This window comes from Oncorhynchus nerka, linkage group LG23 (genome assembly GCF_034236695.1).
Source record: "Oncorhynchus nerka isolate Pitt River linkage group LG23, Oner_Uvic_2.0, whole genome shotgun sequence".
NCBI classification, from domain to species: Eukaryota; Metazoa; Chordata; class Actinopteri; order Salmoniformes; family Salmonidae; genus Oncorhynchus; species Oncorhynchus nerka.
The window spans coordinates 51394294-51417117 of record NC_088418.1 but is presented as its reverse complement, the minus strand read 5'-3'; the positions used below and the strand labels follow the sequence as shown (position 1 = coordinate 51417117).

General features: G+C 45.1%; 2 protein-coding genes across 2 annotated transcripts in view; one reads left to right on the top strand and one right to left on the bottom strand.

Annotated features, from left to right (window-relative positions):
- The window catches only part of LOC115106115 (calcium/calmodulin-dependent protein kinase type 1D-like), an 87249-nt gene extending 75970 nt beyond the window's left edge, over window positions 1-11279 (top strand). The window contains exons 7-11 of the mRNA XM_065008214.1: window positions 145-257; window positions 5829-5907; window positions 6001-6088; window positions 7583-7853; window positions 7963-11279. Of these exons, the coding sequence (XP_064864286.1) occupies window positions 145-257; window positions 5829-5907; window positions 6001-6088; window positions 7583-7853; window positions 7963-8087 (676 nt within the window). The 3' untranslated portion in view covers window positions 8088-11279. The remainder of the gene's footprint in view (window positions 1-144; window positions 258-5828; window positions 5908-6000; window positions 6089-7582; window positions 7854-7962) is intronic.
- Window positions 11280-13522: 2243 nt separating this feature from the next.
- On the bottom strand, window positions 13523-22403 carry LOC115107014 (coiled-coil domain-containing protein 3-like). Its single transcript, XM_029630335.2, has 3 exons — window positions 21314-22403; window positions 20851-21025; window positions 13523-14320 (listed from the first exon to the last, which is right to left on the bottom strand). The coding sequence occupies exons 1-3, from the start codon at window positions 21706-21708 to the stop codon at window positions 14012-14014; spliced, it is 879 nt and encodes a 292-aa protein (XP_029486195.1). The 5' UTR covers window positions 21709-22403; the 3' UTR covers window positions 13523-14011.
- Between the last annotated feature and the right edge of the window lie 421 nt (window positions 22404-22824).

Sequence of the window (22824 nt, the reverse complement as noted above, 5' to 3'; positions counted from 1 at the left end):
TGTTATCAATTGAATAGTTGTTTAAGCATTTATCTCATTCATGCTCATGGTATTCTATTATCATCTTAAAAGTAAACTATTCCCTGAAGTAGGAAGTGAATGCATGTGTTAACTTTTATGAGCTCACTTCCTGTCTGTCTGCAGGTTGTGTGGCTATCCTCCATTCTATGATGAAAATGACTCCAAGCTCTTTGAGCAGATCCTCAAAGCAGACTACGAGTTTGATGCACCGTACTGGGACGACATATCTGATTCAGGTAAGCTGTGGGTGATGGAGTGAGGATCCCCTTCAGACAGAGCACCTTCCTCCTCTTCCACCTCCCACCTGGCACATATGGACACCACACCACCATGGCTACTTTCTCTATGCTGTGATGTCGTCCTCTTGGAATTTGTGTATTGTCAAATCACATTTTATTGGTCACATACACGTGGGTAGCAGATGACATTGCGAGTGTAGCGAAATGCTTCTAGATCCGACAGTGCAGCAGTATCTAACAGGTAATATCCAACAATTCCACAACAAAACACACAATGTAGTAAAGGAATGGGATGAGTATATGAATATAATTATATGGATAAGCAGTGACAGAGCAGCTAAGATGCAGTAGATAGTAAAGAATAGATACAGTTGAAGTCGGAAGTTTACATAACTTAGGTTGGATTCATCAAAACTCGTTTATCAACCACTAGGCAAATGTCTTGTTAACAAACTATAGTTTTGGCAAGTTGGTTAGGATATCTACTTTGTGCATGACACAAGTAATTTTTCCAACAATTGTTTACAGACAGTTTATTTCACTGTATCACAATTCCAGTGGGTCAGATGTTCAGACAGACACTAAATTGACTGTGCTTTTACACAGCTTGGGAAATACCAGAAAATTATGTCATGGCTTTAAAAGCTTCTATTAGGCTAATTGACATAATTTGAGTCAATTGGAATTGTACCTGTGGATGTGTTTCAAGGCCTACCTTCAAACTCAGTGCCTCTTTGCTTGATATCATGGGAAAATCATAAGAAATCAGCCAAGACCTCAGAAATAAAATTGTAGACCTCCACAAGTCTGGTTCATCCTTGGGAGCAATTTCCAAATGCCTGAAGGTACCACGTTCATCTGTACAAACAATAGTACGCAAGTATAAACACCATGGGACCACTCAGCCGTCATACGAAAAGTGCAAATCATTCCCAGAACAACAGCAAAGGACCTTGTAAAGATTCTGGAGGAAACCGGTACAAAAGTATCTATATCCACAGTAAAACAAGTCCTATATCGACATAACGTGAAAGTCCGCTCAGTAAGGAAGAAGCCACTGCTCCAAAACCGCCATAAAAGCCAGACTACGGTTTGCAACTGCACATGGGGACAAAGATCGTACTTTTTGGAGAAATGTCCTCTGGTCCGATGACACAAAAATAGAACTGTTTGGTCATAATGACCATCGTTGTGTTTGGAGGAAAAAGGGGGAGGCTTGCAAGCCGAAGAACACCATCCCAACCGTTAAGCACATTGGTGGCAGCATCATGTTGTGGGGGTGCTTTGCTGCAGGAGGGACTGGTGCACTTCACAAAATAGATGGCATTGTGAGGTAGGAAAATTATGTGGATATATTGAAGCAACATCTCAAGACATCAGTCAGGAAGTTAAAGCTTGGTTCCAAATGGTTCTTCCAAATTTACAATGACCCCAAGCATACTTCCAACGTTGTGGCAAAATGGCTTAAGGACAACAAAGTCAAGATATTGGAGTGGCCATCACAAAGCCCTGACCTCAATCCTATTGAAAATTTGTGGGCAGAAGTGAAAAAGCGTGTGCGAGCAAGGAGGCCTCAACCTGACTCAGTTACACCAGCTCTGTCAGGAGTAATGGGTCAAAACTTATTGTGGGAAGCTTGTGGAAGGCTACCTGAAACAAGTTTTATTTTTTTAAATGTTTTTATTTCACCTTTATTTAACCAGGTAGGCTAGTTGAGAACAGGTTCTCATTTGCAACTGCGACCTGGCCAAGATAAAGCATAGCAGTGTGAACAGACAACACATAGTTACACATGTAGTAAACAATTAACAAGTCAATAACACAGTAGAAAAAAAGAGTCTATATACATTGTGTGCAAAAAGGCATGAGGAGGTAGGCGAATAATTACAATTTTGCAGATTATCACTGGAGTGATAAATGATCAGATGGTCATGTACAGGTAGAGATATTGGTGTGCAAAAGAGCAGAAAAGTAAATAAATAAAAACAGTATGGGGATGAGGTAGGTAAAATTGGGTGGGCTATTTACCGATAGACTATGTACAGCTGCAGTGATCGGTTAGCTGCTCAGATAGCAGATGTTTGAAGTTGGTGAGGGAAATAAAAGTCTCCAACTTCAGCGATTTTTGCAATTTGTTCCAGTCACAGGCAGCAGAGAACTGGAACGAAAGGCGGCCAAATGAGGTGTTGGCTTTAGGGATGATCAGTGAGATACACCTGCTGGAGCGCGTGCTACGGGTGGGTGTTGCCATCGTGACCAGTGAACTGGGATAAGGCGGAGCTTTACCTAGCATGGACTTGTAGATGACCTGGAGCCAGTGGGTCTGGCGACGAATATGTAACGAGGGCCAGCCGACTAGAGCATACAGGTCGCAGTGGTGGGTGGTATAAGGTGCTTTAGTGACAAAACGGATGGCACTGTGATAAACTGCATCCAGTTTGCTGAGTAGAGTGTTGGAAGCTATTTGACCCAAGTTAAACAATTTAAAGGCAATGCTACCAAATACTAATTGAGTGTATGTAAACTTCTGACCCACTGGGAATGTGATGAAAGACATAAAAACTTAAATAAATCTTTCTCTCTACTATTATTCTGACATGTCCTATTCTTAAAACAAAGTGGTGATCCTAACTGACCTAAGATGGGACATTTTTACTAGGATTAAATGTCAGGAATTGTGAAAAACTGAGTTTAGATGTATTTGGCTAAGGTGTATGTAAACTTCTGACTTCAACTGTAGATAGTGGCTCGTATAGTTATTGTCCTTGATGATCTTTTTTGCCTTCCTGTGACATTGGGTGTGATAGGTGTCCTGTAGGCCGTCTCGTTGTTGTTGTTGTTAGGGTAAGAAACAACATCACCACTCCGCTGTTTCTCAACACTGGGGTCCCACAAGGGTGCAAACTTGATGACCCTACCATTGTAGTGCCTACCACTGTAGTGTCATCTGCAAACTTGATGATTGTGTTGGAGGCGTGCATGGCCACAGTCGTGGGTGAATAGGGAGTACAGGAGAGGGCTGAGAACGCACCCTTGATTGACCCCAGTGTTGAGAAACAGCGGAGTGGTGATGTTGTTTCTTACCCTCACCACCTGGGGGCGTCCCGTCAGGAAGTCCAGGAGCCAGTTGCACAGGGCAGGGTCAAGACCCAGGGACTCTAACTTAATGATGAGTTTGGAGGGTACTATGGTGTTGAATGCTGAGCTGTAGTCAATGAACAGCATTCTTAGATGGGTATGTATGCCTCTTGTCCAGATGGGATAGGGCAGTGTGATGGTGATTGCATCATCTGTGGACTTATTGGGGCGGTAAGCAAATTGGAGTGGGTCTAGGGTGTCAGGTAGGGTGGAGGTGATATGATCCTTGACTTGACTCTCAAAGCACTTCATGATGACCGAAGTGAGTGCTACGGGGCGATAGTCATTTAGTTTAGTTACCTTAGCTTTCTTGGGAACAGGAACAATGGTGGCCATATTGAAGCATGTGGGGACAGCGGACAGGTATAGGGATGGATTGGATATGTCCGTAAACACACCAGCCAGCTGGTCTGCGCATGCTCTGAGGACGCGGCTTGGGATGCCGTCTTTGCCGGCAGCCTTGCAAGGGTTAACACGTTTAAGTGTTTTACTCACGTCGGCCACGGAGAAGGAGAGCCCACAGTCTTTGGTAGCGGGCCGTGTCGGTGGCTCTGTATTGTCCTGGAATCGTGCAAAGAAGTTGTTTAATTTGACTGGAAGCAAGACGTCAATGTCCGTGATGGGGCTGGTTTTCTTGTCGTCATCCATGATTGTCTGTAGACCCTGCCACATACGTCCGTGTTTGAGCCGTTGAATTGCGACTCCACTTTGTCTCTAATGACGCTTTGCTTGTTTGATTTCCTTGCGGAGGGAATAACTCCATTGTTTGTATTCGGTCATGTTTCCAGTCGCCTTGCCATGATTAAATGTGGTGGTACGTTCTTTCAGTTTTGCGCGAATGCTGCCATCAATACACTGTTTCTGGTTATGGAAGGTTTTAACTTCTTGACACTACCCATCCCTTTAGCGGGATAATTGTCATCAGCAACCACTGAATTGCATAGCGCCACATTCAAATAATATTACTAAAAATATTTATATTCATGAAATCACAAGTGCAATATAGCAAAACACAGCTTAGCCTTTTGTTAATCCACCTGTCGTGTCAGATTTTGAAAATATGCTTTCAGCGAATGCAATCCAAGCGTGTGTAAGTTTATCGATCGCTCAACAAAACATTATTGTACACCTAGCATCAAATAGCTTGGTCATGAAAATCAGAAAAGCAATCAAATTAATCGTTTACCTTTGATCTTCGGATGTTTTCACTCACAAGACTCCCAGTTACACAATAAATGTTCCTTTTGTTCCATAAAGATTATTTTTATATCCAAAATACCTCCATTTGTTTGGCGGATTATGTTCAGAAATCCACAGGAAAGAGCGGTCACGACAACGCAGACAAATTCCAAATAGTATCCGTAATGTCCACAGAAACATGTCAAATGTTTTTTATAATCAATCCTCAGGTTGTTTTTAAAATATATAATCGATAATATATAAACCGCAACTGTCTTTCTCAGTAGCAGAGGGAAAGGCAATGGCTGCCCAAACTCTGTTGCGCCAAGTAAAACGCTGCTGGCACCCGGCCATACAATGACGCAATGTTATCTTTCTCACTCATTTTTTCTAAATAAAAGCCTGAAACTATGTCTAAAGATTGTTGACACCTTTAGGAAGCGATAGGAAAAGCAATCTGGTTGATATCCCTTTAAATGTAGCAAAGGCAGGCTATGGAACATGGATTTTTCAAAATAGAAGCCACTTCCTGGTTTGATTTTCCTCAGTGTTTCACCTGCAATATCAGTTCTGTTATACTCACAGACAATATTTTGACAGTTTTGGAAACTTTTGTGTTTTCTATCCTAATCTGTCAATTATATGCATATTCTAGCATCTGGTCCTGAGAAATACGCTGTTTACTTTGGGAACGTTATTTTTCCAAACATAAAAATAGTGCCCCCTAGCTTCAAGAGGTTAATAGTCACAGTGGGCACAACATCTCCTATACACTTCCTTATATACTCGCTCACCGAGTCAGACTATACGTCAATGTTATTGTCTGCGGCTACCCGGAATATATCCCAGTTCACGTGATCGGAGCAAACTTCAAGCGTGGAATCCGATTAGTCAAACCAGCGTTGGATAGACCTAAGCACGGGTGCTTCTCGTTTTAGTTTCTTCCTATAGGAGGGGAGCAACAAGATGGAGTCATGGTCAGATTTGCCAAAAGGTGGGTGGGGAGGGGTGTTTTAAGAGTTCTTCACAGACATGATCTGTGAACTTTCTATTCTCCAGTTTGGCACCAGTCTAACCATTCCCCCTGCCTGCCAGTAAACCGTAAAACAACAATAGTTATTACAGGAAAGAGAGCTGAGCCTTCGTCCAGGTATTCAGTACACTGGCCAGGGAGTGTGGGAAACTTTACACTGACTGTTTACTGTTTGTGTATGATGTGATGAGTGTGAGCAATTGTTCTGTTTTTCACAGCCAAAGACTTTATCGGCAGTCTGATGGAGAAAGACCCGGCGAAGCGTTTCACCTGTGACCAGGCCCTCAGACACCCATGGTGAGAGAACACACTGATCGTAAATGCGCGCACACACACACACATTAACATCCCATAATACCCACATGAGAGTGTGTGTGTGTGTCTGTTCAGGATCGCTGGGGACACAGCCCTCTGCAAGAACATCCACGAGTCTGTGAGCAGACAGATCAGAAAAAACTTTGCTAAGAGCAAATGGAGGGTACGTTTGCATGTATGGTAATAAATGTCTGAGTGTCATTCAAGTGTCTGAGTGTGTCTTGAGTGATTGCTTATTTCATGTAGATTTTATAAATCATATACTGGTCGCTCTCACTCTCTCTTCCTTGCTCTCTCTCTCTTCCTTGCTCTCTCTCTCTTCCTTGCTCTCTCTCTCTTCCTTGCTCTCTCTCTCTTCCTTGCTCTCTCTCTCTCGCTCTCTTCCTTGCTCTCTCTCTCGCTCTCTTCCTTGCTCTCTCTCTCTCTCTCTCTCTCTCTTCCTTGCTCTCTCTCTCTCTCTCTTCCTTGCTCTCTCTCTCTCTCTCTCTCTCTCTTCTCTCTCTCTCTCTCTTCCTTCCTTGCTCTCTCTCTCTCTCTCTCTCTCTCTTCCTTCTCTCTCTCTCTCTCTCTCTCTCTCTCTTCCTTGCTCTCTCTCTCTCTCTCTCTCTCTTCCTTGCTCTCTCTCTCTCTCTCTCTCTCTTCCTTGCTCTCTCTCTCTCTCTCTCCTCTCCTTGCTCTCTCTCTCTCTCTCTCTCTCTCTTCCTTGCTCTCTCTCTCTCTCTCTCTCTCTCTCTCTCTTCCTTCTGCTCTCTCTCTCTCTCTCTCTCTCTTCCTTGCTCTCTCCTCTCTCTCTCTCTCTCTCTCTTCCTTGCTCTCTCTCTCTCTCTCTCTCTCTCTCTCTTCCTTGCTCTCTCTCTCTCTCTCTCTCTTCCTTCTCTCTCTCTCTCTCTTCCTTCTCTCTCTCTCTCTCTCTCTCTCTCTCTCTCTCTCTCTTCCTTGCTCTCTCTCTTCCTTGCTCTCTCTCTCCTTGCTCTCTCTCTTCCTTGCTTGCTCTCTCTCTCTCTTCCTTGCTCTCTCTCTCCTTGCTCTCTCTCTCTCCTTGCTCTCTCTCTCTCTCTCTCTCTCTTCTTGCTCTCTCTCTCTCTCTCTCTCCCTTGCTCTCTCTCTTCCTTGCTCTCTCTCTCTCTCTCTCTCCTTCTTCCTTGCTCTCTCTCTCTCTCTCTCTCTCTCTTCTCTCTCTCTCTCTCTCTCTCTCTCTCTCTTCCTTGCTCTCTCTCTCTCTCTCTCTCTCTCTCTTCCTTGCTCTCTCTCTCTCTCTCTCTCTTCCTTGCTCTCTCTCTCTCTCTCTCTCTTCTCTCCTTGCTCTCTCTCTCTCTCTCTCTCTTCCTTCCTTGCTCTCTCTCTCTCTCTCTCTTCCTTGCTCTCTCTTCGCTCTCTCTTCCTTGCTCTCTCTCGCTCTCTCTTCCTTGCTCTCTCTCTCCTTCTCTCTCTCTCTTCCTTGCTCTCTCTCTCTCTTGCTCTCTCTTCTCTTCTCTCTCTCTCTTCTTGCTCTCTCTCTTCCTTGCTCTCTCTCTCTCGCTCTCTCTTCCTTGCTCTCTCTCTTCTCTCTCTCTCTCTTCCTTGCTCTCTCTCTCTCTCTCTCTCTCTCTCTCTCTCTCTCTCTCTCTTCCTTGCTCTCTCTCTCTCTCTCTCTCTCTCTCTCTCTCTCTCTCTCCAGCAAGCCTTCAATGCCACTGCAGTGGTGCGACACATGAGGAGACTGCAGTTGAGCAGCAGTATGGGCCAGAGCATGGACAGCTCTCACCCTCACCCTCCTAACAGCCGGGCCGCACAGATGCAGAACCAAAGGAACCAGGCCAACCAGACTCCCAACCAGACCCCTAGCCAGAGCTCTACTCAACCCTCTCCGAGTCCAAGCCAGACTCGGAGCCAGAACCCTAATGCAGCCATTATGAAGAGCTTTTCTGTGGACTCACCTCACAAGGACTGTAAGTGGACATGTATGCATCCACACACACACAAACCATGAACTAGTAAACACCAACTACCAGTTTGTTAGTTCTGACTGTGTGTTCATAGCTTCTGTTTTCCCTCCAGGTGCCCCAGCTACTCCCACCCCCTGCAGCCTGGCATCTGCAGCATCCTCCTCCCCCTCCGGGGGGATGGAGCTCACCCGGCCCCACCCCTCTACTGTTGCCACGGTACTAACAGAGACTAAGTGACGCCAGGTCCCGCGGGGGACCAGCTGGGAGGCTACGGCGCTGTGAGGGAGAGAGCGGAGCGAAAACCGCACCCTCCCTTTCCTTACCGTGCCCCTACTACCCCCTCCCAGCCTGCCCCCTGCCCTGCCCCTCCCCCATGCTGCATCTGGGAGGACTGGGAGAGCAGAGGACTCTAAACCCATTACACCAATAACAACATGCCATACTCACCTTGGACACGCCCATTGTGTCGACTCTGTGGAACCACACCCACTCCGAGAGCATTACTGATTGGTTTACCTTTGAGTGTTTGTTTCTGTCAGAGACCATGATGAGTGGAGTGGGTGTGTTTTCAGAAGCTTCTGTCAATTGGGTGTTGTCTATGTCAGTCAAACTCAATTTCCCTCTAGTTTTTCCTACATCTTCTATAAGGTTCTACTTGTGAGTTTTTAAAATTCTGTTTATTTTCTATATTTCATCCGCTGGGCTAACAGTTACCAACTGGATTATTTTTCATTTCTATTTTCTTGCGCTTTTTTTCCATGTTCATGTTGATTTCTCTTAGTTTGCGTCCATGTTTAAGACGTGCTTTAAAAGTACCATAAGACTGTTGAGTGATGTTTCATGAGTAAGCGCTTTATCTATTTGCACATGAGGTTTGGACGCGGTTTCAGACGTAGATAATGTGTGTACAGCCACCAAGTTAGACTCCTCATCTACGTGAATTTATCAGACAGAGAATAGAGAATGTAAACTATAAAATGCCCAAAATGAGGTCAGAGCATTGTACAACATATTTGTTAAGGGAAACATGCACAATGTTTAATTATTGTCTTACGTTAGAAGACTTTCATAACGACCATCCTATAGGGGACGCATATACAGTATATTATGAAACGCACTGCAGGTTTAGGATAGAGTTGGAGAATGCTGTTATTTTTAACCATCACCAGTTACATGTGGGGTTTCCCACCCTAAAGATCAGGGGCTACAGGTAGGAAACCAGGCAGTTCCAAATGGGCCTCAGAAAAAGTCCATATAGAAGAGCAGCCATTTCTGTAATGTCGTGTAAGCATGGGAACCCCTGACCTACAGTATCAGTTTCCCACGATCCAAAGATGGTGGAGCTGTTGTCTCTACCCCCATCCCTTTTACAAAGCCATGACCTCACCACAAGAGCCATCATCATGATGACATCATCAATCGGCACCCAGTACACAAGTTCTCAGGGATTTGGACTGGGCGCCGTGGTGACCCTTGTTGCTGTAGAAACCGCTTGCGAGCACAGATTTGTCTACAGAGTGTCTAGTGGTCTGCCTCTGTTAAATGCAAGTCCAACGATCCCTTTATGTCATTGTAATGTCTAGCCAAAGCAGTCTTGAAACAGAGAACATGAGGACAAACTGATTTTACCTGATTAAAAACTGATGGTTAGCTATGAGCTAGACGTATAACCCTGGCCGATCCCCACTGAGAAATGGATAGTTTTGAAACTTAAGGGCTGAACTCTGATAATCTGGAGAAAGATGACCGAAGACGAGATGTTTTTGATTTCTCTCCCCCTTGCCTTCTCCTTTCTTCTCTGTCCCACCCCTCCCCTCCCTCCCTCTCTTTTTCTTTCTAGTTTCTTTAAGACCAGTTCACTGTATACTGTAGAAGTTTCACCCAACACTGGGACTGTTACGCTCACGACACCAGGGTCCCCATACCAGACAATGGCCAGACACAGCATGCATATAGCCTACATTTAGGGGTCATAATGCAGTATTATTACCTGGCTTCGTGGTGCTGGGTCAACCATCATTAAGAGTGATGTCATGGACTGGATTCTTTTAGGGGTGGGTAGACTTTACTTTAGGGGTCTGTTTTTGTTTATTTATTTATTTTTTATCGAGGCAAACATTTTGTTTTCTGATATGAATGAATATATTTGTTGAAAACGTCTTGTAAATAAATTGTGAATATGAATGATAATTTTTAAGATAACCTTTGCGAATGTTGTGCAGTGCCGGCGTGTGTGTGTGTGGGGGGGGGGGGGGGTGATTGTATTTTCTTTGGAATGTTTAATGTGTTTTAAATGAGCTACAGCCCCCCCCCACACCCCTCCATCCCACACCATACTGGGCTTTGATACCACGATATTCAGAGCATACTGTACCAAACACTCAGTAACTGCCATCTACAGAGTTACCATGGAGATAACGCCATCAGCATTCTAAACAATATCTGATAAAAAAATAAAAAAATTAAAAGTAAACTCAGGCTTTAGTTTGCAATGTGTGTAAACGTTGAAGCTTTGACTGATACGACATCCACTGTTTTTTTTTTTACACGTATCTGCCTAAGTCATCTGTCGTCCACTTTTCCCCCTTGCTCACTGACACTACGGCAACAGGCATCACAACACACCTAAACACATGCCCATGATCAACTGTCATGAGAAAAAAAAATCCCACAATGCATCACAAGGTTTTTCTGAAGATGAAATGCAAAGCATGTTGAAAAGTGCTTAAAGAAATCCACCTCCACAAGTGTTTGCATTAACTTTATATGCCATTGAATGATGTTTGTATCTATATCTAAAGAAGAAGATCAATGTGTCCATAGAGAGCAGAGTATTGTTGGGGACCACTGCATCTCCCTGTGGGTTCCTGTGAGGTCCAGAGCCCGGGGAATGGGCCTTATTTACTCTGCATGTGACCAAAACAAATGTCCATCTTGTGTGGCGGTCTCTCACTAACGACTCCTGGTAGATGTTCCCTTTAACCACAGATCTAGGATCAGAAAACTCTCCCTTAATCTAAACCTTAACCGTTAGATACTAACATAAACATAGATCTCGGATCAAAATATCCTCCCTAAATCTGAACCTTAATCAATAGATACTTACAACTGTAGATCTAGGATCAGAATACCCTCCTTTGATCTGAACCTAAGCCATTAGGGGGATGAGAAAATATCTGACCTTGTATCAGTGGTAAGGGGCAACTTTCGTCCTACTTCGTTAAGCAGACACCTCCTTCCATTTTGTGTGGCAGAGTGAGTTGCCCTGCCACTCTTACTGTGCTGTGATGACCTTCTGTTATGGGGCTTGTATATCCGATGCCTTCGACAATCATGTGCACATATCAGTTACCATGACGATGACAGAAGCCAGAATGACTGAGTTTTTTTTTTCTCTCCTGAAATAAATCCTGAACGATCATAAAGCAACCGTCTCCGTGTGTCTGTGTGTGCAGGGACTGCTACACTTTAAGCCATTCAAAGTTTGTTTTTGCACTTAGATTGATTTCCACTTCTAATTGGCTTGTCCGCTGACCCCTGACCAGTTTCCGTTCAACCAGAGAAAGATTAGAAAGGAGTCGCGTCCCTCCATAACCCTTCCATACACACACCCTGACTTCAAAAAGACGACGCATACCCCGGATGCTCAACAGACATCAGACACATTTGACAGACGTTTAGCAGATGTAGGGCCAGATGTTACTCTCACACACCCACTTCAGGTCCAGCCATGACACTGTGTCTGAGTGAATGTGAAGAACCTGATCTACATGCTCACAAAATCAAATGTATTTATATAGCCCTTCGTACATCAGCTGATATCTCAAAGTGCTGTACAGAAACCCAGCCTAAAACCCCAAACAGCAAGCAATGCCAGTGTAGAAGCACGGTAGCTAGGAAACCTAGAGAGGAACCAGGCTATGAGGGTTGGCCAGTCCTCTTCTGGTTGTGCCGGGTGGAGATTATAACAGAACATGGCCAAGATGTTCAAATGTTCATAAATGACCAGCATGGTCAAATAATAATAATCATCATAAAACATTCCACGAACAATTGCCTCAGACATCGTTGTTTTCCCAATACACATTATTTATAATTGTATAGCAAATTACTGTTAATTCACTAATATATTTAGAACTCGCCACTTATAGCAAAGTGTGATTGTAATAGTTTTTTCCATTGTTGAGCTGTTCCTGGGTTAAGGTATGACAGTAATTACAGATAAGTGCTGTTGGGACTTAATTGGTGAAAGTGGTCTGAGATTGCCCTGAAGTTCTTCTGGCACTGGGGGCCAATTCAAACTGCAGCCACATTAAGCACCACTCATACTCACTCCCAGCACGTCAGCCTCTGTCCTCTCTCACAGTTATTGACCTTTGAACCTGTACAATGGATCTGGACTCAGAGTAGTGTGCAAATTCCTCCCCATTCTTCTTGTTTACATCGTTCCCCCCCCGCTCTCTCTCCGTCTGTCTTGTGCTCAGGGCTTGCCAGAGGAATGCTCAGGGAGATCATTCTCTCATACACGTTAACAAACTCAAAGCAACACACACACTTAGACACTCACACAATGTGACATTCTCAGAGCAGATTGAGCCACTCAGTGGGGGTAAGTGTGGGTGGGGGGGGCTGCTGTTGTTGGACGAGTGGTCATGGTGTGGGTGGATAGTTGACCGAGGTTTGGGGTTCACTGATCTTTTTGCCTTTTAAAGTGTTTCCCTCCCTCTCTCTCTCCTCTGTGCCCAGATACACAGCCCCTCATCCCTCCCACTCTCTCCTACGTAGGCTCCATAGGGGGCCTACAATGGATGGGATATACTGAAATGGCAGCCAGAACTATCTTTCTCTCTTTCCTCCTCCTGCTTTTCCTACTCCATCACGTCTTCCTGTCTTGCTTTTTCACCTCTTCATCCTTTTCCTCATTCGTCTCTATCACTTTCCTCATCTCTGGTTTCTAAAACATGGCGAGCAGCAGGTCCATCTGATTAACTGTGTATCTAAACTGGTATGCAGGTGATCTGTGAAACGTATTACTCTGTTAATTAATTTTGCTGTCACTCTCTCCTCTCCATATTCTCTGTCTCTGAGGCATTGGTGTTTTTCTCAGGGCCAGTCCAGAGTCTAATAGAGCATCAAAAAGAACAGTGATCCAGGGGTTATTTGAAGGCAGAATTAAATAAATATTTCAATAAAGTCCTGCTGTCTCTCCCTCTCTCCTGCCCAGCAAAGCACATAAGCACATTCCATTCTGCTCTGTGTCCCTAGCATAGACTGACAGACTATAGAAGAGTGGGGATCTGTGTTTGTGCATGTGTCGAGTGTGTTGTCCCCTACAGTTGCAGGTATTAGTCTGAGGCTGTAGGGGTCTTCGTGATGAGGTTCAAGTCTTAGGACACGAACTCCAGCAAAGGAGGAGGGGAGAAAAGACTCTGTGTGTGTGTGTGTCTGTGGGGGTGGCACATCTGGCTTTGTCCCGCAGTGCCTGGAGGAGAGAGGGAAACCCATTAAGAAGAGCCCATAACAGCAACCCACAACTCTCTCTCTTTCTCTTCCCCCACTCTCTCTTTTCTTTACCTCTTTTTACCTAGAATGGAATTTTAGTTGGTGTGTTTAGTTTGTTTGGCCAAAAACAACAGATTGTGTAATCTGGAAATAAAACACCCAAGCGTTAGTAATGCCTGATTAGAGTTTATATGCAGCTTCAGTAATACATTCATATATAATGATCCCAATGCCTCATGGACATTCTCTTTGGTGGTGTTGGCACGAGGACAGCAACAGACAATACATGGCACAAATGCCCACAGACACACCTACCAGAAAGTAACCTCACTTTCTTCATTCACTCATCATATACTCACTCTAAATTCATTTCATCTGTCTAGCCATCAGCTGTATGACAGTGCTGTGTATTAATAGGAACTATACACAATATCTCTCTCATTCTCTCTAGTCATTCACTAATACTAATTCCCTCTGTCTGCTATTCGAGGGCTACTGGATGCCCTCTCTATGTAATATGTGTAGGAACTACAGTATATATGGCTGAATATGACACTAAATGAGTATTGTGTGTGTTTGTGGATGCATGCGTGCGTGCCTGTGAACAACAGGAATTAGAGAGACTGCCCAGCAGTCTTTAACAACATCCAGTCCAGAGACTAAAGCGGTGTGTGTGGCGTGCGATGTAACACAGTCTCCTGGTATCTGCTGGGCGTAGCCTCCTGTGTGATGGAATTGAGGTGGTGCCCAGCCCGTCTCTCCGCTGACCTCAGCCTCTCCTCCAGCCCTTGCCTCTCCTGCTCCGCTTGGCGCTGGCTCTTCCTGGCGTTCCGGAGGGAGCGCTTCACCTTCCGGACGCGCTCCTTCAGCTGCCTGTTCCTCCTCTCCAGCTGGCCCAGGCGCTCCTGCTGCTTCCTGCTCTTCTCCTCCTCTTCGAACAGAGCCCCCTGCACCGAGGAGCACAGGAGCTGGAGGGGAGGAGAGAGGAAGAGAGTGAGAGAGAGAAGAGATGGGGAAGAGAGGGAAAGAGAGAGAGAGAGAAATTAAATCAACATTGGATTGAAATATCTATTAGCAGAAGTGTCATTCACCTAATTATTTTAAATGGGGTGCACTAACTGGTGAACTTTTTAGTGTACAACTCAATGATACTTGTGTCTCGACCTTTTCAAAAGGCATGACACTCAATTTGTGAGATCAGTCTCTGAGTATTTATCTGAGCATAGCGCAACAGGGACGTTGAGCTGAGGCTATTCAGAAAATACGGGGCAGAATAAAGCATGCCAGTTAGTATGTTGTCGGTTGGCATCAGGAGGAGAGTGTGTGAGCCCCAGTGACATCATCTTCCCATCAGTGTGTGTTCTTTTTGTTCGTTTAACTCCACTGCCTTAGTTACTTCTCCTTGGCTGGTGCTTTTCTTCTCCCCCCTCCTCCTATCTCCCTCCAGTAAATCAAGGTGCATTGGAGACTCTGTCGAGTACAGTACCCTGTCATCTCGCCCGGAGTTATGACAGCTCTGAGGGGCCACAATTTTCCAGCTCATTGGCGGGGCGAGACCTCTCTGTGGGACTTCCCTTCCTAATGCTACGTTAGGCTACAGGTCGGCATTGCGGAGGCACCCATTCTGCCCTAACAAGCATCCCATCTCCCTTTAAACATAGAGTGGTATCTGGAAGGAAAAACAGAATAGTTACAATAATTTATCTCTTCTATACTGTTACTCCTAAAGTCCAGTACTAGAGTACTGACTGTTAAATGTGCAGACAGTGTGCAATCTAAAAAAATGTGGGTTGTTTGGCTGACCCAAATGTTGGGTTACAGGTATTGGGTCATTTAGTTGGGTTGTTGATGCTGGGTTATTGAGATATGACCGACCGGGTCAGATCAGAACACTGGAGGCATGGCTTAGTAGGGGCGTAGCTTTCAGGAAGTTGTTTTTGGCCACCTGTAAGGGTAAATGTAATTCCGGTTCATCTGTTGTATTGTCATCACATGTTAAGGTTGAACAATGCCACTTTTGTAGCTATGAGTTATATAGTTGTATAGTTACCACTTTGTTACAATATGTAAATAATAATGTTGTTAATTGTATATTAGAACATAATGTGCAAAAATATTCAAGGAACATTGAAATTTGAACTGTAATGACATTTACTCTCACGGGTGGCCAAAAAAGAACCCTGAAAGACACACCCCTAATAGGCCACGCCTCCTGAAAATAACATACCCAGCTGCTGGGTCAACCCAGCATAAAACTGAATAAAAACCCAACTGATGGTTATAAATGAACCAATGTTTGGGTAATCCAAACACCACAACATGTTGGGATATTCACACCACCCAACTGGCTGGGTAAAGATAACCCAGCATGTGTTCAATATTTACCCAGTGCTGGGTTACCAAACAACACAGCATTCTTTTAAAGTGTAGTGATAGTTTACCTCAGAAAAACTAAACCACCCAATCAATGTTCCCTTACATTTTTGGGGGCACTGAGCAAATTTTAGGTCTTGTGAGTGGAAACTTGAACGTTGTGAGATTTTTTCTGCAACTTCCGCCGCACATTTACAGTGGACACTTACAGTACCTTTACAGTTTTAGATAGTAGCCAATAAGCTATTATGGCTACTTGATTATAATGTAGGCCTACCAACAAAACCAATGGAGCAAATCCCATAAAATGTTAACATGGAAATAGCTTGTGATTTCTATGATACAGCCTAGTATGTGGTGTTCAATTCAGGCCTACATTGCATTAGACTTTTAAAAACGTTTATACATTATGAAGTGCTTGACATGAATTCATGATTTTTACTTGCTCTGTAACTCAAATTTCAACAGGCACTCGCACATCCGAGCTGTCTTTATTGCAGGTGCACGGTACCAGTTGAATAACATGAGAGAAAAATAAGAAACCTGCACACTGCTCTTGCTAGTATCATTGCTTGTTATTAAGCTTTATATATCGGACTCGTGGCCTTCGTCAGAGCTTCGTGAGTGTTTTTCATTTGCACCCTTGTGTAGACATCGCCCCACCCACATCCGCTCAGTGCATCTGAATGGGGTGGGAGTCGAGGGAAAATAAACATGTGTTACCAAATAGAACCATGCGCATTTCATAAGTATTCGAATAAAGTGTGTACATAAAACATATTAAACACGTCCGTAAAACCTCAACAAGGACATCAACCTATCAAGTAAGTTTTCATGTTTATTTTCCCTCGACTCTGACGAAGGCCTTCAGGTCGATAGGCAAAGCTTAATAAAGAGCAGTGATACTAGCAAGAGCAGTGTGCAAGTTGTTTTTCTCTACTTGGTCTGTAACACCATGGGACAAATAGATGGCTGTAACTTGCATTGTATTGTGTTGTATGATGCAAGAAACAACTTTCAAAATAAAATTCATTATTATTCCCATACAGAGAATTAGACATTGTCGGCTAACCCTCTGCCTATTGGCTTAGGTGTATATTCAAGCCTGTGTCAAAATACAACACTGGCCCTTTAATTAAGACATAAGCTTTTTACCAACTTGCTTTTCAAAGACAGCTTGAAATGTAGCCCACACGTTTGTGCTCTTGTAGGAAGAAGTTCTCCGCATTGCTGACCTATACTCATCTATAACTGGGCTAGTAACTCGCTAACTAGCAAAGAATCAACAAATGTGCACTCCGTGGCTCTGTGCACTGATCTGAACTGATCGCTCATGGGCTACCCCTGCCAGTAGAATTCTACTTCGTTCCGCTCTGGCTCTGCCTACAACAAAATAACAGACTCAGTATTACAAAGTTAGATTTGTTTTGGTTTGTTTCATTGAAAAGGGGCTGATATAATGTTGATTCGATCACAGAATGATCGTTGATCTATATAGTGCAAACTAATGGGGTGAACTCAGTGAAGTTCTATTGCTTCTCTGTGCAGTCTGGCATTTCTTCTGTGCGGCAGTCCTGGAGGAGATGGCGGCCACGCAAACACGTGCAGTTTAGAGGGAACATTGCACCCAATCCGACTCTCCCTCGCTGTGTACCATGTTAGTCGCGGGGCTAGAGACCTGGTACTTTTGGACATTATCCAAAGCTAACTCCCAACCATCCACCCATCTATACCCAGCACCGGCTGTCAAAACATCCGGGTGTTACCTACCCGCTGTGGAGGATCATCTGTGTAAACACCACTTAGAGAAACAGGCACACCAGCACACAGACACACACACAGACAGACACAGAAACACACGCACACCGAGCAACACACAAACCCATAAACATACACAGCAGTCTCCCCTCTGACCTGAACTGAGGTCCTCCTTCTTACAGTCTCTGAACAGCTGTAAAACCTTCATCTAAACACCGTCTGTGTGTGTGAGTAATGCGACTGTGTGTGTGTGTGTGTGTGTGTGTGTGTGTGTGTGTGTGTGTGTGTGTGTGTGTGAGTAATCCAACTGTGTGTGTGTGTGTGTGTGTGAGTAATCCAACTGTGTGTGTGTGTGTGTGTGTGTGTGTGTGTGTGTGTGTGTGTGTGTGTGTGTGTGTGTGTGTGTGTGTGTGTGTGTGAGTAATCCAACTGTGTGTGCGTGTGTGTGAGTAATCCAACTGTGTGTGTGTGTGTGTGAGTAATCCAACTGTGTGTGTGTGTGTGTGTGTGTGTGTGTGTGTGTGTGTGTGTGTGTGTGTATGTGTGTGTGTGTGTGTGTGAGAGAGAGACTGAATGTGCAACAAGATCTCACTGTTTTACCAATTTGACTTCAGATTCCGACGTTTGTTCCCGTTTCTCCTAACATAACACACGACCCTTGGAGCCAGAGCTCCCAGTTTACACTGGGATTGAACACACGACCCTTGGAGCCAGAGCTCACAGTTTACACTGGGATTGAACACACGACCCTTAGAGCCAGAGCTCACAGTTTACACTGGGATTGAACACACGACCCTTGGAGCCAGAGCTCACAGTTTACACTGGGATTGAACACACGACCCTTAGAGCCAGAGCTCACAGTTTACACTGGGATTGAACACACGACCCTTGGAGCCAGAGCTCACAGTTTACTCCCGTCCACAACACCCTAGCAAGTTGCAAGCTACTTCATGGTAATGGTGCTCACCGTTGCCCCTAGTGGAAGGTTTTTAAGCCCTCTCCCGACTTCCTGGATCCCTGGATGGACGTCAAATTTCACCTTGGTTCTTGGTTGGTATGTATACATGCTTGAGTTAGATAGTAGCAGCCACAGTATGGAGCAAACATTGTCCTAATGCTTGGCAGAGTACACACTGTGAATACTCCAATGAGAGCATGTGTGGGGGAGTTGTGTGTGTGTGAGGGGGGGGGGGGTCTAATTTGATATTTCCATGCCCTTAGGGAAGAAGGCTAGGGTGCATTAGATGGCAAAGTATTTCCCATTGCTGTGACTGAATTCAACTAAATGAAACTTCCATTAAAAGGGGTTAGAAAGGGAGGGTTATTACACTATTGTTACTACAGTTCCTGACATCAGGTAGCGACTCAGAGCTGACTCACAGAACACACTGACTGTTATGAAGATGCGGCATTTAGGCTGGAGAAGCATTGAGGTACGGGGCATTTGTTCATATGAGAGACCCAGCTTTGTCCTTCATCTCCCTATAACTCCAGTCTCATTATCTCTCTCTCCCTCCCTCTCTTTTCTCTCTCTCCTATCTGTCTTTATATTTTCCTCCCTCCCTCCCTCCCTCTTTCTCTCTCCTACTGGTCGCCATTTATCTCTCATTTATCAACCCCTGCAGGCTTTTCTCTACAATAAAGGAGAGGAAGTCTGAAGAGAGAACACTGAGGGAAGGAATTCTGAGGACAAAGTGTCCATGGATTCGTTTTGGCGCTCCGGAACCGCTCTGGGGTGCATAAGAAGGGGTTTAATCGAGTGCTAATTGGGGGTTTGGGTGTAAGTGGAGGCGCTCTCATCTTTCCTTCCCCTCCAGCAGGGCCAGCCTGCATGGGATGTCCATCTGCAACCTCAGCATTCCCACAGGAAAACTCCAGAGCAGACTACTGTAGCCTCATCATCCTAGCCTCTCCCAGCCATTCCCTAACTAACCACCTCCATCTGCCCAACACATCACTGGAGAGAGCCTCAGTCACACGTTACACACATGTAGAGGTTGTGTGTGTGTTGCGTTTACCCTCCACTACACCACTGCGTGTGTGTGTGGGTGTGTGTGAGCTGTGGTTCCATTGTACAGTTCCCACAGGGTTTGTAGTGTCATTTTTAAGCCTGTTTTTCCCTCCTATTAACTTTGTCTATATTTCTATAGCGTAAACTCTGACAACACACACACATCTGCTCCTCCACATGGACACAGCCCTCCTAAGGTTACGACCCCTGCATGTCAGTACCTGGGCTCACGCCACACAGAGTGTCTTTAACCCTTTAACCTCTAACCTCTCAACCTGTTAACCCATCAGAAACCCGACAGCCGATGTGTCACAAGTCTTCCGTCAACGTAGTAAGGCTCTCTGGGATAGAGACAGGAAGAGGAGAAGACCTGACCACTGTACCTCTGAGGTTTCACATGGCATCACCCCTCCTCTCCAGTCTCCCAGAGACCCGTTCCATTTCAGTGTCTGCAGGACTGAAAACAATGGGTACGTAGGTGTAAGCCATATATATATGGGGCGGCAGGTAGCCTAGTGGTTAGAGCATACCGAAGGGGTATGACTATGAGCATGTGGCCAGGTCAGCGACAGTCTTTGGTCCATTGGGCATGGCTGAGTGTGTTTTGACATTAATATCATGCCTAGGGAATCAATGACTGCTTTGATCTCAGAGTCAAGTTAAAGTCTAGTTAAGGAGAGTGACCTAGACACACACAAACACACGGCTAGCTGGGCAGGCAGTCTGTGTGTTGGTGGCGGTCTCTGTGTCTGACTCTTAAACTCTGTGTGTGTGTGGGGGGGGGGGGTCTTTAACTGCGTCTCTATAGCTAAGGAGACACGCCAATACACCTCACACAACAGAGTAGTGTCTGAGGATGATGGTGGCTCAGAGGTGAATGTCTGTGTGTTACTCTGTGAAGGTCAGTGAGATGGGGAGCTACATGTGAGCACCTGCTGTATCCAGGGGCAACAAGGTTGTAAAGCATAGAGTTTAATATGTTCCATGGCCGGCCTTAGTTACAACCCTGCTCTGCTACACAACTGTATGTGTGTGTGTGCACATGTGGGTGTTTGTTGCCATTTTACAAGCAGGTAGCACTTATATTTCCAGCTGTTCAGGCCCAGAGGACACTACCCTGCCCTCTCATCTCTTTTTTCCTGGCCCTTTCTCTCCAGATCTCTCTATTCATCTCCCTTCTCTATCTTTCATCTCTTTCTCTTTCGCTCACTCCATTCATCTACCCTTTTCTCCCTTTCTCTCTGTCTTTATCCCTCTCAAACCCATATTCCCTCCATCTCCCTTTCTCACTCCTCCCCCCTCTTTCTCCCCCCCCCCCATTATGTACAGTGGATACAGTGTGTTGAGTAGTCCTACCCTGCTGTCCTCCTGGGGGTCCCATTCTGGGGAGAAGGTCTGGAGGGGTTGGCTGTGGGAGCAGTTGGAGAACTGGAACAGGCTGGAGAACGTACGGCGGTTCTCTAAGGTGTCTGGGAAGATGGCGTCCTGGAAGTTGACCCCGTGGGGCAGAATGTTGTAGTTCTCATCCATCCTGTAGGAGGTAAACAAACAAACACTGTGAGTGAATGAGTGCATGCTTCCTATAGGTTCAAAACGTGACCCCTAAAGGGGCTCAAGTCTGTATTATATCACCCAGTCCATCCAGAAAGGAGAGCATAGAGGAGCTAAATATTGTAGGCCAATATGCTATAAAATCTGTCATGCTTTTGTGTGTGTTTATGATGTATCACGCTCTTTTTAATGTATTTGTGATTCTGTGCGCTGTACACAGGTTCCCGGTCACTAGGTCATCCTGACTCACCAGGTCATCCTGACTCACCGGAGGAAGAAGATGTAGGAGTAGTTCTCCATCACGGTGTGAGACTGGCACGACAGGTACCCCAGCCCTGTCAGGTTGAGGCGCGAGCCCGCCGGCACCTCCAGCATGCTGCCCCACGCCTGGTCGCACATGAGCTCCACCTCTGCGGAGTAGAGCAACCCTTCCTCGGCGCCTTCATAACCATACCCGTACGGGAATGGCAGGGAGTTGTGGAGGCCCTCTGCCCCGCCGTACTGCTCCCGGTGAATTGCCAGCACCTTGGCGTACACAATGATCTCCGCCAGTTCCGCACGGCAGTTCTCACTCAGTGGACGCCACTCGGTTGGCAGTTGGCACCCGTGCGCAAAGCTCGCCATGTAGCCAAGAGCGAGAAACAAGGGCGCAAAGATCATCATGTCTGGTGTGCACGTAATTATTGTCTTTCACTTTGGGTACTCCTGTTATTCGTTTCTCCTCTAGGGCACAAATCCGTTAAAACGTATTCTATAAATAAATCCTACTTTTTTTTTACAATAAAAAGTACAGCTCATTTATATCCAGTGATAGGGGCATATGATAACGGCACTGTTATCGTACCGTTGAATTGTAGTCAGTTAAAACTTAATTGGTTCCAGTAAAATGTTGGATGAAAACTATTTGACAGATCACACACAGATCGAAACAGACCTGCTCCCGGTTTTTAATCTGGGTCTCCTTGAGCAGTGGCATACGTTTGTCAACTGTTAATTCCGTTAAAGACAGAGAACTTCAAGTATATCCACAGACAGATAATCCAATGTTATGACCCCGCGTTTAAGTGTGCATTTTTTTTTGCCCGATGCAGCGCAAATCCAGTCCCATTCAAAGACATTCCCGAAGACTCCTCAAAGCCCCTTCATTCGCAAAGATCTCTCCGACCAATCAGACTGACCCAAAGTTTACACAGCCAATCATTGAACCGCCCGGTTTTACTACAACAACGTTTTTATAGGCTTATTAAAATACATATTTGTAATGGAGAGGAGGAATGCAGGCATGCGCTCGAGTGTGCGTAAAGCCTTGCCTTTTGTTGTTGTTGCTTGTTTATTCATTTTGACACGTCAAGCATTGTGTGCTTTCTTAGGCAAATCAAATGCATGTACTCGTGTCTATGTTGTGCGTTAAAGTCTTTGTCAAATAATAGTAGGAATGCTTGCTTGGCCAAATGTGTGTAAGCATTAGTCGGATAATATGTGATTGTTAATAAATAGCCAATGACATAATGTAGGCCTACTTTTTAATATCATATGGCGAAACATACATACCCAGAGGAGGCTGGTGGGGGGAGCTATAGGGGGATTGAAATGGCTGGAATGGATACATTGAACGGCGTCAAACATGTGGTTTCCATATGTTTGATTCGTTCCATTGATTCCCTTCCAGCCATACAATGAGCCCGTCCTCCTATAGCTCCTCCCACCAGTCTCCTCTGATTTACACCCATGTCACGTGGATGAACGCATGGCGCACAAGAGACAAGAGCCTACTTTGCT

Excerpts from the sequence above, each read along its gene's own strand:
- LOC115107014 (XM_029630335.2), bottom strand. The coding sequence starts at position 21,708 with ATGATGATCTTTGCGCCCTTGTTTCTCGCTCTTGGCTACATGGCGAGC. Across the intron at positions 21,026-21,313 it reads TCCTACATCTTCTTCCTCCG|GATGGATGAGAACTACAACA; the intron begins GTGAGTCAGGAT and ends TACCTCCTACAG. Across the intron at positions 14,321-20,850 it reads ACCCCCAGGAGGACAGCAGG|CTCCTGTGCTCCTCGGTGCA; the intron begins GTAGGACTACTC and ends CCTCCCCTCCAG.